The sequence below is a fragment of the Pelmatolapia mariae genome, linkage group LG17 (assembly GCF_036321145.2).
Source record: "Pelmatolapia mariae isolate MD_Pm_ZW linkage group LG17, Pm_UMD_F_2, whole genome shotgun sequence".
NCBI classification, from domain to species: domain Eukaryota; kingdom Metazoa; phylum Chordata; class Actinopteri; order Cichliformes; family Cichlidae; genus Pelmatolapia; species Pelmatolapia mariae.
The window spans coordinates 20,301,114-20,316,880 of NC_086242.1; the positions used below are offsets into that span (position 1 = coordinate 20,301,114).

At 39.8% G+C, this 15,767-nt stretch overlaps 1 protein-coding gene and 1 pseudogene across 3 annotated transcripts; one reads left to right on the forward strand and one right to left on the reverse strand.

The window, feature by feature from the left end:
* The window catches only part of LOC134615929 (NACHT, LRR and PYD domains-containing protein 14-like), an 851,239-nt pseudogene that overhangs the window by 227,489 nt on the left and 607,983 nt on the right, over nucleotides 1-15,767 (forward strand).
* Nucleotides 15-8,756, reverse strand: LOC134616023 (ras-related protein Rap-1b). 3 transcript variants are annotated; one of them, XM_063460796.1, is made up of 8 exons: nucleotides 8,614-8,756; nucleotides 4,582-4,651; nucleotides 3,480-3,548; nucleotides 3,324-3,380; nucleotides 3,098-3,238; nucleotides 1,798-1,941; nucleotides 713-801; nucleotides 15-612 (listed from the first exon to the last, which is right to left on the reverse strand). In XM_063460796.1, the coding sequence occupies exons 2-7, from the start codon at nucleotides 4,636-4,638 to the stop codon at nucleotides 715-717; spliced, it is 555 nt and encodes a 184-aa protein (XP_063316866.1). In that variant the 5' UTR covers nucleotides 4,639-4,651; nucleotides 8,614-8,756; the 3' UTR covers nucleotides 15-612; nucleotides 713-714. The 3 variants fall into 3 exon arrangements, with proteins under 3 accessions (XP_063316866.1, XP_063316865.1, XP_063316863.1); XM_063460795.1 differs by having other exon boundaries at nucleotides 709-801; nucleotides 4,582-4,654; nucleotides 8,614-8,753; XM_063460793.1 differs by having other exon boundaries at nucleotides 709-801; nucleotides 8,614-8,752.

Here is a 15,767-nt window from a genome sequence, read left to right on the forward strand (position 1 = left end):
CCCCACCCCTCCCTCTCCAAAAATCAAAAACATAAAATGACTTAATTGTTTTCACAAAGAATCATAATAATAATCACTGTAATAATAACCACTGTATGAATCCACAGGTTTCACCAGAGCCACACACACACACGGTCAGCCGTGTCGGCGGCACCGTCATCACCGCGGCGATGCCGACACAGCTGACGGTCACACTGCGTGTGATTGGCTCAGGGCTGCCAGAAAACAATAAGGCGAAAGAAACAAAAAAAGAAAAGTTTAAAATTTTTTAAAAAGAAAAGAAAAGAAAAAGCAAGAAGCCACTCCCCACTGCAAAGACAGCCTAGCAGAGAGCATGATGGGAACCGTAGTTTAAATCAAGCCCCTGCATTCCCGCAACAGCAGAATCATCATCATCATCATCGCCACCGCCGTAGCAGTCCTTTGATGTTCTGTTTTAATGTTTCCAAGGCAACAGTCTCCTTTACATAGTGTGATGAAGGATGGGAGAAGCGATCGTCATGGTAACAGAGTGGCTGATGCTGATGATGACATGGTTGTGTTAAAGGGGCGTGGCCAGCTGGAAGATGTCCTGTGATTGGTTGGTTGGTTGGTTATCAGGTGAGCAGGAATCTGGACACAGAGAACCAGAGTGTGTGAACAACAACGTGTGTGATAAACTCAATGTGTGTGTGTGTGTGTGTGTGCGCGTGGGACAATAGAAGCTACCTGCCATTAGAGAAGCTGACAAGTGGACTTTTTGCGGGTTTTCCCTGGAACGGGACTCTTCCTGTTGATCTGTCGGACAAGGTCGTAGAAGATCTGCAAACGAACACGAAGAAATGAAGCCAACACTGCCAAACATTCCCCAAACTACTAATAAAATGCCAAAAACTACTTAAAAATGTGTCTGTGAAGGTTCTCAGTCATCCAGGTCATCGTAGTCTAAGGAGCTTGGAAAGAAAAGCGTCTGGACTTCTTTAAGTGGCTTGAAGACGTTTCACCTCTCATCCGAGAAGCTTCTTCAGTTCTAGGGTCAAATGGTGGAGAGTCCCAGATTTAAGCTCTGTGGGAGTAACCCACCGAGAGGGACAATGGACCCCCTAATGATCCTCTACCTAATCACACGAGCCAAGGTGTGAAAATGGGTGTAGGTCACAATCAGCCAAGGTTTTGGGCAAGCTCATTGTGAAACCTAGCCCCACCCTATCATGTGATTTCCTGAGGTCAGATGGCCCAGGATGTGAGTGGGCGTTAAGGCGTCTGGGAGGGATCTCAAAACTGGATTATAGATGGCAGACAGTTGGTGTTGTAAACCACTATCTCTGTTCAAAGATGGTTGCTCACAGTGGACATAAATGGCCTCTTTTACTCCTCTTTCAAATGTACACATTTTGGACAGAGAGGACAGACGGTTTGAAAGAGTCTAAATGCATATTTAGACCATAATAGTCCTAAAATGGTCATATCCCCAAAACCAACAGAGCAGCAGCTGAAACACAAATGCTAAGGCTTCAAAATGTCTGAAACTAACGATGAAATCCATTTTTTCTTTGTCTATGACAAAAACTCTGGAGGAATAGTCTGATGTTTGTATTATTACAGCTTCCAGCGTTTTTGAGCCAGGACTGCACACATCACAGTGATTCTCTCGTGTTGCACGCTGTAAGCTTTATTTCAGTTTTTTACAAACTCCAGATGATGTGTACATCATTTTGCAGAATCAATGGTGCTCAAAACTCAGAAGCCCAAAGATATTTAGATTTAAATACAGCTCTGACTAACTGTGTAAACTTTGCTGTGGGTGTGTTTTGTCACCTCGTTGACGTTAATCTTGCTCTTGGCCGAGGTCTCAAGGAAGGCGCAGGAGTTCCACTGGCGAGCGAGACCGATGCCTGACTCTTTGGCCACCACACGCTCCACCTCCAGATCGCATTTATTTCCAACCAGGATCATGGGAACCTAAAGTGGCACGCCAAACACTCACATTCAGACAGTTGTTTGCAGCACATTCAAAGACGATCACTGGATTATTTTAACGGGAGAAAAATCATGTGAAAACCAGAAAAGAGGACATCAGTGTTTCATCTGGTTTTTAGAATCTGTAACGTTTGACGTGAAGTCAGAATGTATGTTTCCTTAATTTTTTTATTTATATTTATCCATTTTGTAAATAATCTGTTTCATAATAAAAACATGTTTGAAATTTTATTCAGTCATTTTATTGAGTAAATAAATGCAGAATCTTAAATTCACGTTAATATAAATACATTTCTAGCTTGAAACATATTAAACATATTGGGTTTTTAAAAAATGTTGTACAAAACAATGTTTTCTTTTTATTAATACTTTCTTTTTTAATTCATTTTTTTGTTTTATTCTCATTTTAAATGTAGATATTATAAATTCATTTGCTTCTTTTATTTTATTTGTTTAAAAGCTTGTTTAGAAGCATTTTCAATTTTTTTAATTACAAATTTGCTTTTTTATTCTTTTGCATTTAAATTGCAAATTTGCACAGTTTTTTTATTTTCTTCTTTCCCTACTAGATGCTGATTAAAAATAAAACTTTTTGGAACCTATGTAATGTAACTCATGTCCAGCAGGGGGAGCCATGGTAAAGGCCTCCACACAGGCTGGCTGATGATGGCGTGTTAAAACAAGTGACCTCTGTTTCATGAGAATAAATTACACATACACCCATCAGCAGTCAGTTAGCTAGCTTAGCATAAGCCTGACAGCAGGATTATGTGGAGGTGATAGAGTCCACTTCCTCTTAAACTCAGATTTAACTGATTTATCTAAAATTACATTTTTATGTCATGGCAAACTATTTTTGGCTGCCACCAGAAACTTCTCCCTTTCTCCGCTAGTTTCTAGGCAACTTCCTCTGAGCCAAGAAACAAGAGTTTTAAATACAAACATCAGCAACTGACTAACTACAACCGGACAAATTACTCAGGAGCTCCTTAACTATGCTACAGACTCCTTCATCTGACAAAGAAGGCTCCAGAAAACATTAAGAGGAGCTTCAGGTGTTTAACTTAACTGAAACCATGACTTAAAACTGCATGTTAGGGTGAGTTTAGGCAAAGTATAGGGTGCTGTGGTTTCTTACATCCTCCGTGTCCTTCACTCTGAGGATCTGCTCTCGGAGGTCTTGAAGGTCGTTGAAGGTGGACTGAGCCGTGATGGAGTAAACCAGAGCAAAGCCCTGGCCATTCTTCATGTACAGGTCTCTCATTGCTGTGAACTGCTCCTAAAGACAGACAGACAGACAGGTGGTCAGGACTCAGTCAGGCACATCTCATGGTCAAAAGTATGTAGACAGAGCCAGGTCTTACTGTTCCTGCTGTGTCCAGGATCTCCAGCATACACTGCTGTCCATCGACCTCGACTTGCTGCACAAACAAAAGGAGTGAATCATAACTGTGGATTATAACTAAAACTAATTAAACTATAGATGCTTCTAAAAACGTGTGAGGATAAAGAGGTCCTACCTTCCTGTAGGAGTCCTCTATCGTGGGGTCGTATTTCTCCACAAAGATTCCCTGAACAAACTGGACAGTCTGGAGATGGACAGACGGACGGACACGAGTAGCGGGACAAAGAGAAGTAGGACAGCAGTGTTAATGGAGCTCTGTTCAGCTCCCCATTGGGAGTCATTAGAACGGAATTAATGTGACACTGTGACACGTCTCCATTATATCATGGGGAGTAAAGCACTTCATTGTAGTGTGACTGACACCGCCGTGTTAGTGTGTCAGTGATGGCCGGGCGCAAAAACGAAGCACAGTGACATCACTGTGCAGCCATTTACACAGGAATCTGCACTGGAGCACTCCAGCCATGCAAGTTCCAAAGCTGCAAACCCAGTTTTACCTCAATGTACAAACGCCAATGCACAAAAATCAGTATATGAATAATACAAACACTAGTGCAAGAACAGGAAACGAGATTTCCCGCAATGTTACATCACCTCTTATTAATTTTTGACTCTTCTTATAAAGTTTTGTAAAACATAATGACTGAAAATAGTTTTTCTAGTCTTTCATACACACATTTTGAATATGATTATCTTTATATAAGCTTTATTATATCTTTATATAATAAATTATATTATTTATTTGTCTATTTACATTGTATTTTTTATTTTTAATCTTTATCTTATTCAGTATTCATAAATATATTTTCTATCTTCCTATTCATTCTTTATCAATTTTTATTTATTTTAAATATTTAAAAATAATAATTTATTTATTTTTCTTCTATTTTTCTTCTTTTCTTTTATATATTTTATGTAAATATTTGTCACTATTTCAGTGGGAGGTTTTATTTACATATTACAAGTATTTATTTTCAGTTTTTCTATTTCTTTATTAGTTTTTGGTGGGGACTATTTTCAGCAGCGGATTAATCCACATTGAATATTTGAGTTAAAATAAAGTACAAGGTGTTGCCATGTGGCTCTGAGCTCAACAGTAGGATAATTTCAGTGTTGATTAAAAATTTTTTTTGGCACTCACTGACATTAAATAGAATAACATCAGACTCTCACTTTAATGCAAACAGCTGATTAACATGGATATTTTTTTTACTTACCAGTGCTGACTTGCCGACGCCTCCTGATCCTAAAACAACCAGTTTGTATTCACGCATCCTGACTGTCTGTCTGCTGGGTGAGAGACACAAACACAGAGGAGGAGACCGTTAACAGGTCGCTATTGGACATCCAGTCACAGCTACCAATCACACAGCAGGATTACAGTAAGCCCCACCTCCTCCTATGATGCACCTGGAGATGTAACACCATCAATTACAAACACACAAATGAAGACTTCCTGCCCCTCACTGGGAGATAATGATTACCCAGCATGCATGCGGTAAGTTACTGAAAACTGCGGAGTCACGTGATCTCACAGCTGGTGGTGATGTCACTGCTATGGAATCCTTCCTGGTTACTGTTGCTATGCGTTCATGTCTCAGTGTGTGGATGCATACCAATCATGCCTCGCCATGTGTGTGCAAACCTTCACTGTCACGGCAACAAGAAGCAACACGATGCACAAACACACACACACACCCAAATACACACACGTTTAAGATTGTTCATGAGGACCCCCGCTGACACGATGTGTTTACAGACCCTAAAACCATTTCAAATTTTACCATCACAGCCTGTAAACAACACAAATACAGCTACTAACTGACAACCAGAAAAGACTCTATAAATGAGTAACACCAGGTGTAGTCTAATATTTAAAGTCGACCCTTATACCCTGCCACATATCTCCTGCTCCAATGGTGGATGTTCATATTAAACATGGCCAAGTTTCTAATAAGGTCAGCATATGTACAAATAAGCCCCATGAGCCAAAAGCTTGCACTCTAAACACTCTGATTCAGACAGTTTTCACTATTATCGGATCTCTGTGATGTCAAAGAGTGCAGATATCCCTAATCTGATCATCTCAGGCTCCAGAGCTCAACCTGCCTCCTGTTAAAACCAGAAATGTATTGACCACCAGGGGGCGGCTCCTCGCCACAAACAGGCTTCTGTTTTTTCATTACCGAGTTTGAGGTTTCATTACGAGACTTCACTGATCAGCTGGTGATGTAACACTGGCTACACCCATCTCATATCCTGTCTGTGGTTCATACATTCTGTTTACGAGGGGCAGCCAATCAGAACAAAGGTGACTTAAAAGAAGGATAAAAGTCTTGCAACCTGGAAACCATGTTAGATCAGGTCTGCAGAAGCTGTTACTTTAATTTTAGAGGGATATAAAAGAAGAATTGCATGCATGAAAGTTTGGTTTCTGTAACTGTGCAGTGTGCGGGTCACAGGAAAACAAAAAAAATGTAAATACTGTGTCACAAATACTCTTAACTGACCCAAGACAAGACTAACTCAAGACAAAGTGCTTCTTAAATTTAAAGCTTTTATTTTGGTAACCAATCTCAGAATAAACACTTATAATAAACAAGTTACCATCAAACATTCAGCTTAAGTTAAAGTTGCTTAATATTTTGGAGGCAACAACTGTTTATAATTTTTAGGTAAATCCGTTATCTCAAATAATGTGACTATTAATGTCTTCAATGTAGTTATATTAATATTTAAGTCACTGCAAGACTCCTGTCATGACTAATCACACTCAGTGAGCACTCTTGCTTGAAACTTTTGCCCAAATCCTATTTTCAGAGTTTATCTATATTCTATTTTGGGGACAAGAAACAAGAAAAGAACGACTCCCAGTGGATTTTATTGTTCAGGGCTTTTGTTCATATTTTAAATAAAAACTAGTGTGGTGTATGGGTCACAGAAAACCCCCTAAAAAACCCTAAAAATGTTAAATGTCTCCATTTCCATTCACGACAGCTGTATAAATGTGCTAAATGCACACAAGTGATCAGGTGGAGACTGGGAGGAGTTCAAATCTCAAGTTTTATCTACCCTATTGTCAGTGAAGGCATCAGCAGTAATGGATTTCATCGCCTGAGGGTCTGAACAGGCTTGCCTCACTACAACGCTCTGCAGCAAGTCCAGACGGGTTCAACGCTTCGCGATAAGTCACTCACTGGAGCAGCAGAGGTGAGGCCATCAAGGGGAAAGCTGGATGAGCCAAAACATCTAAAACCCTTCGATCACACCTGAAGCCCTATCTCTGGACGTTTAAAAGTCCCCCTGTCAGAAACCTGCCTCTGCGGGAGAGCACCTGCATCGGGACTTCCCCCCTCATGCTTCACGATGCTGTGCTATAACGAAATATAATGAGACATTACAGAAACATGCACAGACACACAGCAACAGCAGGAAGTAAAAGATCATCACGTCTTCCAATAAATCAGAACTAAGGCTCAGAAAGTACTTTAATTTAAAAAGCTCTCATAATCCATCCATCCATATACTTCTACTTATTCACTTCTGGGTCAGAGCAAAGTGAGCAAATTAAAATAGACACACTCTTCTCTTAAACTTCTTAAAGAAAATCAGCTGATTTGCTCTTACCAACCACTGCTGATCATGAAATATTTGCCATTACAGCTCAGGCTGCCTAAACCTGGTTTGGCACACCCACAGGCATCAAACCCAGAGGAAGTGCCAAACAGGAACCTGGGGACCTGGAAAATTAACCTGAAGTACCAAAAAAGCTGCAGTTTCCCTAATATCGAACAGACACTGTTTTCGCTATAGAAAGATGGAGAGGCAGGTGGCTTCAGCTAATTGGAGTCTGTGAACTGGACTCCAATAATATCTCCAAAACGACCACAAAACACAAACGATGGTGCCTTCACCATCTTTTATACACAGTCTGTGGAGAAAGCAACACACAGTCATGTCCCAATTCACAGCATCAACAATACACAGAAGTAGAAAGCTTCCATATCTCCTTATAGTCCAAATTTGTAACAATTCAAAAAAGAAATACTGCCCTTTCTGCACACTACGAGTGTATTTCCTTATAAATGAACCCTCACTGTGGGTCTGTTTAAGTTTAACTGCAGTTCAGACTTGATGCATGAACAACAATAATCAAACTACACAGCAAATTATTATATAACTGTAAAATGAGGCGTCACTGAGGGCTTTTATGTTGTATTGTGATTGTACCACATAAACGCTGACTGAAAGGAAGACTTTAACCTGAAACTTCATACTTCACCTCAGTGTTTCCTGCTTGTTTTGTTTACATGTGAACAAAAAGAGGATCTGCTGCTATCAACATAGACTGCTGGCCTTAATTTATAGGCTATAAATACATTAATCTTTAGTTACCAGAGCGTCACTGCACAGATACACACAGTTCAACCCGACCTGAAACCTGCATTTTATTCTTATTTTTCAGTATTTTGCTCACTCAGTGGGCACTTCTGCTTTTTCCAGCAATCACTGAATAATGTTAATCTACTAAAGTGAAGTTGTCAGAGCAGAAAGATGGACTCACAATACGCACAGATCCCTGAGTCAAGCAGAACTAGGTGGGGCCTGTCAATACTCAGTGTGTGTGTGTGTGTTGCTGACAGGCAGTACAACAGGAGAGGAATAAAACCAAGCAGTGTCTGTGCAACCAAACTGGCTTTGATTGCAGGTTCCCTCAAGCTCCCAAACTCTGCATCCTCTCATCAATCACTTCCACTCTTTTTTTCTTTTTTTTTTTGCCTCCGAGAGAGCAACGGGGCTTCCGCAGCTCTGTGGCCGCCTCACAATGCTCCCTACCCGGGAAGCTCTGCAAGCAGGCCCCGCTGCCTCAGGAGAGCGGAGACAAAACGCGAGCAGAAGCGGACTTCGGGCTCTACAGACCGGAAACAGACTCACAGACGGACAGACAGCCGCCGTGACGCCGTGAAGCAGTCAGCCCGTGTCTGATATAAACTGTATTCTCATCAGGACAGCCGCCGTCCGTCTGTCTGCCTTTACGTCCATCCGTCTGTCTGTCCGCCGGTCGCTTGCTTCCGCAAACCCAGCCCAGCACGGCTCCCGACCGGCCTGTCTCCCGTCCCTGCTAGCCGGGACATTTCCCGGTTCGACCCAGGCTAGCTCACATCTACATGAAAGAGTAAGGAAAAAGGAGGGGGAAGCGAGGAAAAAGAGGTAAAAGCGAGAAACGGGAGAAAAGAAGCAGTACTCACAGTCATCCACCCGTCCGCTCCGCTGCGCTCTCCGCCGCTCACTCTCTCTCCTGTTCGCAGTGAACGTCGCTCGACCAGAGCCGCTCCCTCCTGCTCCCGACGCGCTGACGTCAAGCTCGACGCGGCGAACGCAAGAGCCTCCTGTCCGACTTTTCAAAATAAAAGACGTTAAAAAACTGGTTCAAATATGAAATAAATTGTAGTTTTAAACATATAATTCTGCTTCATCTTGAGGTTTTTTTTACACATTATTATATCATAAAGTCATAAAATAAATATAAATAACATATTATGCTTACTTTAATTTCTAATAATTTGGATTTCATTATACATTATTAAGATATCTCTGTTGTTATATTTTATTTTAGACAAGATAATATAAGATATATTTTATTTATAAAACGATTTGGAAAAAATAGCATTAAATAACTAGAAATTTATATACCTTAATAAATAAAGAAATATAATGTTGGAATTCTATTTGAATCAAACATCTAATGACAAATAGTGACATCTTATTTACAAGGTGTTGCTACCGCAGGTAGCTCTGTATACTTGAATTGGGCCACGATAGTGAGATATGGCTGAAAGCTACAATTTTTTTTAAAAAGTGAGCCTTGATTTAAATGAACTAAAAACATGATTCAAGCATAAATAGCATGGAAATTATTTTCAGCAGGAAACAAAAAACAGGCATTTCATGTCAGTATTTTCAATATAAAGCTTTCCTCTTAAGCAGCATTGAGTACAAAATGCTGAGAAAAAGTTGTATAAATTTACTGGTGTGAAAACACCAGTTTTGAAAAAACACAAAACAAAATGACAATAAGCAGCCAGAATGAAATAAATATAATACAACAAAGAACTGATGTTCTTCTTCAGAATTTCAAAGTAAAGACACCTTCATAAGCAAAAAAAAAAAAAAAAAAAATACAAAAAAAAAAAATACAAAACACAAATAACTAATACCTGGTAACTAACTAGTAACAAATAGTTAAAAATATAGAACTAGTGAAGAAACCAGCTAAGAAGAAGTATTTATTGCTAATAAGCTAAGAAATAAGCTAAGAAATAAAAACAAATTGTCTATAAATGCACTAGCACAAGAAGATAATTAAAATTCTGTTATGAACAGCTAAATTAACAACTAAACACAAACAAAAATGCTAAGTTTATATTAACTAACTGTAACCATGAACCTGAAGATTAGTATGATTTGATGAGACTTTGTATTTTTGTATTTTACTCACTAGAAGCCATTCACGTTTATTTAATATCAAACCAAATTACTTTCTCCACTCTTGTCCCTTGCTTATATGTTTATTTTGAAGGTAGACTGCATTTACTTCCGGTTTCTCCTAGGCTTCGTCACAGCTTTGGTTCAAGACCCCTCTTCTTTTTTTCTTGTGACGTTTTAGCCTCGCTTTCAGCTGCTTCCTGTTTCCTGTAAAACAGAACCTCTGTTTCTCTGTGGTTTCTGCTTTTATTTCAATAAAGTCACATTAAACTCTTTCAGTTTTCTATTGTTGTTGTTGTCAGTGTTGTCAGCATGTCATCATCAGTCCAATCAGGATCCATACACAGGTCAGGTTTTTAGATAAAATAAGATAAAATTGTGAAAACATTTCAGTGGGAATATATCCATCAAATGTTTCATTTAGAACAATCTTTGTATTTTTTTTTATATGTAAAAGGTCAGAAATGTTTACAAACATTTTTAACTAATTGAAGTCTACAAAAAACTTTTTTTCCTTTCATCTGATTGTTTGGCATCCATAATGGGTTTTGTTTAAGTATATTAAAAACAACATTCTAAAAGTGACAGAAAAGAATGAAACTGCCAAATATTCACTAGCTAGAAATGAACTGCCACATGTCTCTGTTCTTGGGCCTTTACTGTTCAAATTTTACATAAATGTCATCAAATACAGCAACTGTAGAGCCCTAATATCCACTAATACCAACAAATAAAAAAGTCTACACTAATTATAAAAAGTTTCATAATCACCGTTCGTCTATAACATAATTTACTCCCTGTTTAATGTACAAATTGCACAGGAATAATGAAAAGGGGACATTTTTGTGCACTGAGATTCAAATACAGACTTCTATATTTTTTTCTAACCACTGGGTAAGATTTTGTGTTTATAATCATGGAAAATGATGAAACTACCAAAAGTTTCCATGTGGTATCAGAGGCATTTGAGCTGTGGAGTACCCCAGGGCTGTGTTCTTGGTCCTTTGCTGGGGGTGCTCAAGCACCCTTAGATTTAATTACAGCATCCCTAAAAATAACTGTAGCAATAGTATGTTGTCTTCTAATGTTATATATGCCAACTCATCTACTGCAGACAGGATAGAGTGAAAACTATCCAGTGTTGCACATCGGCACAACTTTGTGCTGAACTTTGGGGGTGGGGGTGTGTGTGTGTGTGTGGGGGGGGGGGGGGGGGGGGTGTCAAGATCTCTGTCCAAATAAATCAATAAATCTGGGTAAATTCCCATATGATTAAACATGCAACTATTTTTCTGGTAATACCTGAAATGAGTAAAGAAGATCAACGGCCTATTTATTGCGGGGGGGGTATTTAAAAGTAGAATGGGAGGCAGAGCCTTCAGTTTTCAGGCCCCTCTTCTGTGGAACCAGCTTCCAGTTTGGATTCAGGAGACAGACACTATCTCTACTTTTAAGATTAGGCTTAAAACTTTCCTTTTTGCTAAAGCATATAGTTAGGGCTGGACCAGGTGACCCTGGATCCTCCCTTAGTTATGCTGCAATAGACGTAGGCTGCCGGGGGATTCCCATGATGCATTGAGTTTTTCCTTTCCAGTCACCTTTCTCACTCACTATGTGTTAATAGACCTCTCTGCATTGAATGGTACCTGTTATTAATCTCTGTCTCTCTTCCACAGCATGTCTTTATCCTGTTTTGCTTCTCTCACCCCAGCTGGTCGCAGCAGATGGCCGCCCCTCCCTGAGCCTGGTTCTGCCGGAGGTTTCTTCCTGTTAAAAGGGAGTTTTTCCTTCCCACTGTCGCCACAGTGCTTGCTCATAGGGGGTCATATGATTGTTGGGTTTTTCTCTGTATCCACTGTACAATATAAAGCGCCTTGAGGTGACTGCTGTTGTGATTTGGTGCTATGTAAATAAAATTGAATTGAATTGAAATTAAATGATTATTGGGGGGTTTTTTTTTACCAAATATGTTGACATGTGTTTCATGGATGCTTTGTGTGCTTTCCAGCAGCACACTGAAAATGGTCAGTGCATGTTCGAAAGAACATATTTATTGACGTGTATAGTAGAATTTGACAGGATCTATATCACTCTAAACATGGCATAAAACAATAGTTGAAACTACTGTAGTCACAGACTACAAATCTGTTCTCCACTCTTGAATTGGGGCTACATGCTGATGCTCTGTGCTGATTCTGCATAATAAAATGAGGGGTTGTATGAATTAAAAAACTTTAATGTAAAAGCAGCTCTCTTATCAGTTTACTTCATGTTGAGGTGTATGGAGTGGTAGTGTGATTTTCCACTTTCTTTGTTGAATTGTGCTGCTTTAAGTGCTTAATGATCTGGTCAGCTGCTTCTATGCTGTTAAGAGACTGAAAATACACTATGCATGTTTCTCCTTTCTCCTCACAAGTTGTTCTTTACTTTGGAAAATTCTGATCTATTGAGCCTTTGATTGAAGATTTATAACTAAAATTAAGTTGCTTTTAAATTTACTGCTTTTATTCATTGAAATAAGGTTTGCAAATGTGAAAAGAGCTGACTACATTTGAAAGTGGTATATTCCATTAATATTAACTGTAAGGCACTATACGCATGACATTATGACTGGGGGCTGAGCCCCTCTAAAACTCTGAACCTACATTCACCTCTGTCCTTTCAAACGATATGTAAATAGCATCAAATCTGGAAACTAATATTAATAATACCCACCATAAATAACAATAGTAAAGTTTGTAGTTGGTATATTAAAAAGTTAAATTATTATTATGCCTATATTAAACAATATTCTTCCTGTTTAATCTATAAATTAATGATGAAAAGGGGACATTTAGATACCCTTAAGTCAAAACGGAGACTTTTATATGTCATCTTTTTCTAACCACGAATAACATTTTGTGTTTACAATCATAGAAAAGAATGAAATTACCAAATATTCACAACTGAGCACCTGGGGTCAGAGACGTCTATGCTGTGGCGTGCCACTGGGCTTTGTTCCTCTGCTATTCAAATTATAAATGAATACCACCAAATCTGGAAACTACAGACCATGAAGCTGTAACAAAAAAAAGTTTACAGTTCTTTTTGATGAGTATGTCTATATAGAACAACCTGCTGATATTCCTGAGCACACTGCTGATATTTCAAACTGTTTTTTGGCTGTAATATGACAACATTAATCAAAATTTCCATCAATTTAAAACTAAAGAAATTCATTTGCACTTCCCTTTGCTTTGACACAACAGTCACCCCAACACCAACACATTGCTCCTCCCCCCGTGCTGCATCATCGTTGATGACTGAGCCGGATTACATTTGTGTGTGAAGAACTCTACATATTGCACCAGAGCTTTCAGGCTACTAAACACACACACACACACATTGAGGAAGTGTGTGTCAGTGAAAGGGAAGCTGTTTGGGTGGAGGGCAACTCTATTCTTGGTGACTCCTTCCTGTTTGGGTGTGGCTTCACAGTACTGTATCTATGATTGTAGTAAACACAGTGTGTGTGTGTGTGTGTGTGTGTGTGTGTGTGTGTGTGTGTGTGTGTGTGTGTGTGTGTGCATGCCTGCGTGTGTTACTCATGTTGTGTGGCAATACAGCAAATCTGACTATGCATCATAAAAAGTCGCCTTAAGGTGAATCATTCAGGTGATGTTTTGGTCTAAGTCCTGGAATGAAATGATGGAAACATGAGTGTGTGTGTGTGTGTTGAGGCGTACTTCCAACACGCTCTGACAAGTTTTGCTGTTCATGCCAGTAACACACACACACACCCTAATACACCGCTTGCTCTGTAATTTCTGTTTGTTCTTTCACTGGTGACCTTTGACCTTTGATTTATTATTATTATTTTTATATAGGATTACTGTCACACCAGCTCCACTCAACACTACTGAGCCAGCAGAGCATTTTCTCCCACAGACTGATTTAACCTCACTGCCGTTCCAAATGAAACTGTATGATAAAATATTGATATGTCATTCAATTAAGCCTGATACATAAATTTGTATTCTTCTAAATTATGAAGAGCGTTCGTTGTGAGTTCTTGTAGTTGAGCTTTGTGTACAAATGTCAGGAGGAAATATCCACCCAGATTTGTGAAGCTGACAACAAGAGCCTTTAGGCTCATTTTTAATGACATTATCTGACCAATAATATGGCTGCTGTGTAGTTAATTGTACCACCAGGGTAACTCATCAAGCAGACCTTAGCTGCTCCAAAGCAGGTGATGTTCAAGACAAGAGATCAACAGGTGTAAACACACCACCAACTGACCAATCAGATCTTTGGAAAACAGGCTCCTCATTCTTGGAAGATCCCTTGGACCTCAGTGAAAGGCTCAGGAATAGAAACTAACTTCTGATGAGCACCAATAATAATATTAATACATGTATGAATAATTATCCTGCTTTGTTGGTCAGTCATCAAACACACAAACGTGCTGCAGAACAACTTCATGCTAGCTAATATTCTTTTTGTCTCCAAATAAGCAAAGTTAAAGAAGCAAACTGAGGTTAAATTTTTATGTTTTTATGAAATATGCTGTTTTTAATTTTGTCGTTTTGATTTGTGAGTCTGCTGTGCTGCTTTTGTATGTATTTCCTGTCTCCTCTGTTCCTATTAAAAGGTTTCTTTTAGGAAGTTTTTTCTGACTTGGAGCTGTTTTACTTCTCGGCTCGCTGGTGCTGAGGCGGGGGTCTATCTGAGCAGAATAAATTACTAAACTTCAAAGGGTAAAAATCATCAGCATGTCAATGATCAGCCAGGCTAAAACACACACACACACAAATACAAACTCATCAATTCAGCTGCTGCTAGGAGACCAGCTGAACCAGCGTCATCCTGTTTGTTTGCCTGCTAATGAATTTCTGCCTCATTTCAGTAGCCAATCAGAGTGCGGCCCTCTGATTCTCACCTTGGATCTGTGATGACATCAGCACGCCGGGTAAACAGGTGAGGCCCAACAGCCCTGCTGCTGACAATGAAGCTAAACTGACCCCAGCATGGACTCCTGTTTGTAATGGTTCATTCACTCGGGTCTTGGGGATTTTTTTTTGCCTGTCCTGTCCAGGAGTGTACCAATCAGAGTTGTTGTCTGAAGGCCAAAAAAATGCCCAGCAGATTTATTTTCCCAAGTGGACCATTGCAGCTTTTGCTATAATAGTCCACTTCATTCATTCATATTTTATTAGATTTTTATTAGGATGAGTTGGGAATAAACGTTGCAGAGTAAGTTCAAAGAAGGAGAGGGAGAGAAAAATTGAGAAGAATAGGGATATAGAGAGAGAAAAAACACTGAAAATCTGCTTAAACACCTGCTGAAAATCCTCCCAAAAACAACACAGGAGGGAAAACACAGCAACAACCAACATAAGTAGTAACAGTAAATAATAAATATTAAATGGAGCATACAGGACTATTAATACATGATATGTTTAGAGGCAGCAGCAGACAAGATAGTGTGTGTCTATGCTTACCCATTTATACACCTGTGTGTGCAAGCACCTTATTCATAAGGTTTCTCCATTTAAGTATCTAACAGTGTGTATGGGGAGGTACAGCCCTGCCCCATGGGGCCATGGCGACAAGCCTGCTGCACCTAAGCAGCGGGCCGAGGGACCCAAGACCCAAGAGCCCCCAACTGAGGCAAAGTACCCCTCCCTGTTGCCAGTTCCCCCACTGACCCCCATAGGCACCCCCATTCCTTGAAATTCACCAGGGTCAGGGGGCCCAGGCCGGGGCCCACAACAGCAGCATCACCAAGTCCCACAGAGCGCCGACCCCACCGCAGGGGAAAAACTACACCCACCCCAACATTGAGTCAACTCTCAGACTACATAAGACAATAGACACCCAGGTTGAGTTTATCCTCCACCTCTGCTGGATCCCCCAACCTGCAGAGTGGACTCCA

Excerpts from the sequence above, each read along its gene's own strand:
- LOC134616023 (XM_063460796.1), bottom strand. The coding sequence starts at position 4,638 with ATGCGTGAATACAAACTGGTTGTTTTAGGATCAGGAGGCGTCGGCAAG. Across the intron at positions 3,239-3,323 it reads TCCTGGACACAGCAGGAACA|GAGCAGTTCACAGCAATGAG; the intron begins GTAAGACCTGGC and ends GTCTGTCTTTAG. Across the intron at positions 1,942-3,097 it reads GAGTGAAGGACACGGAGGAT|GTTCCCATGATCCTGGTTGG; the intron begins GTAAGAAACCAC and ends GTGCCACTTTAG.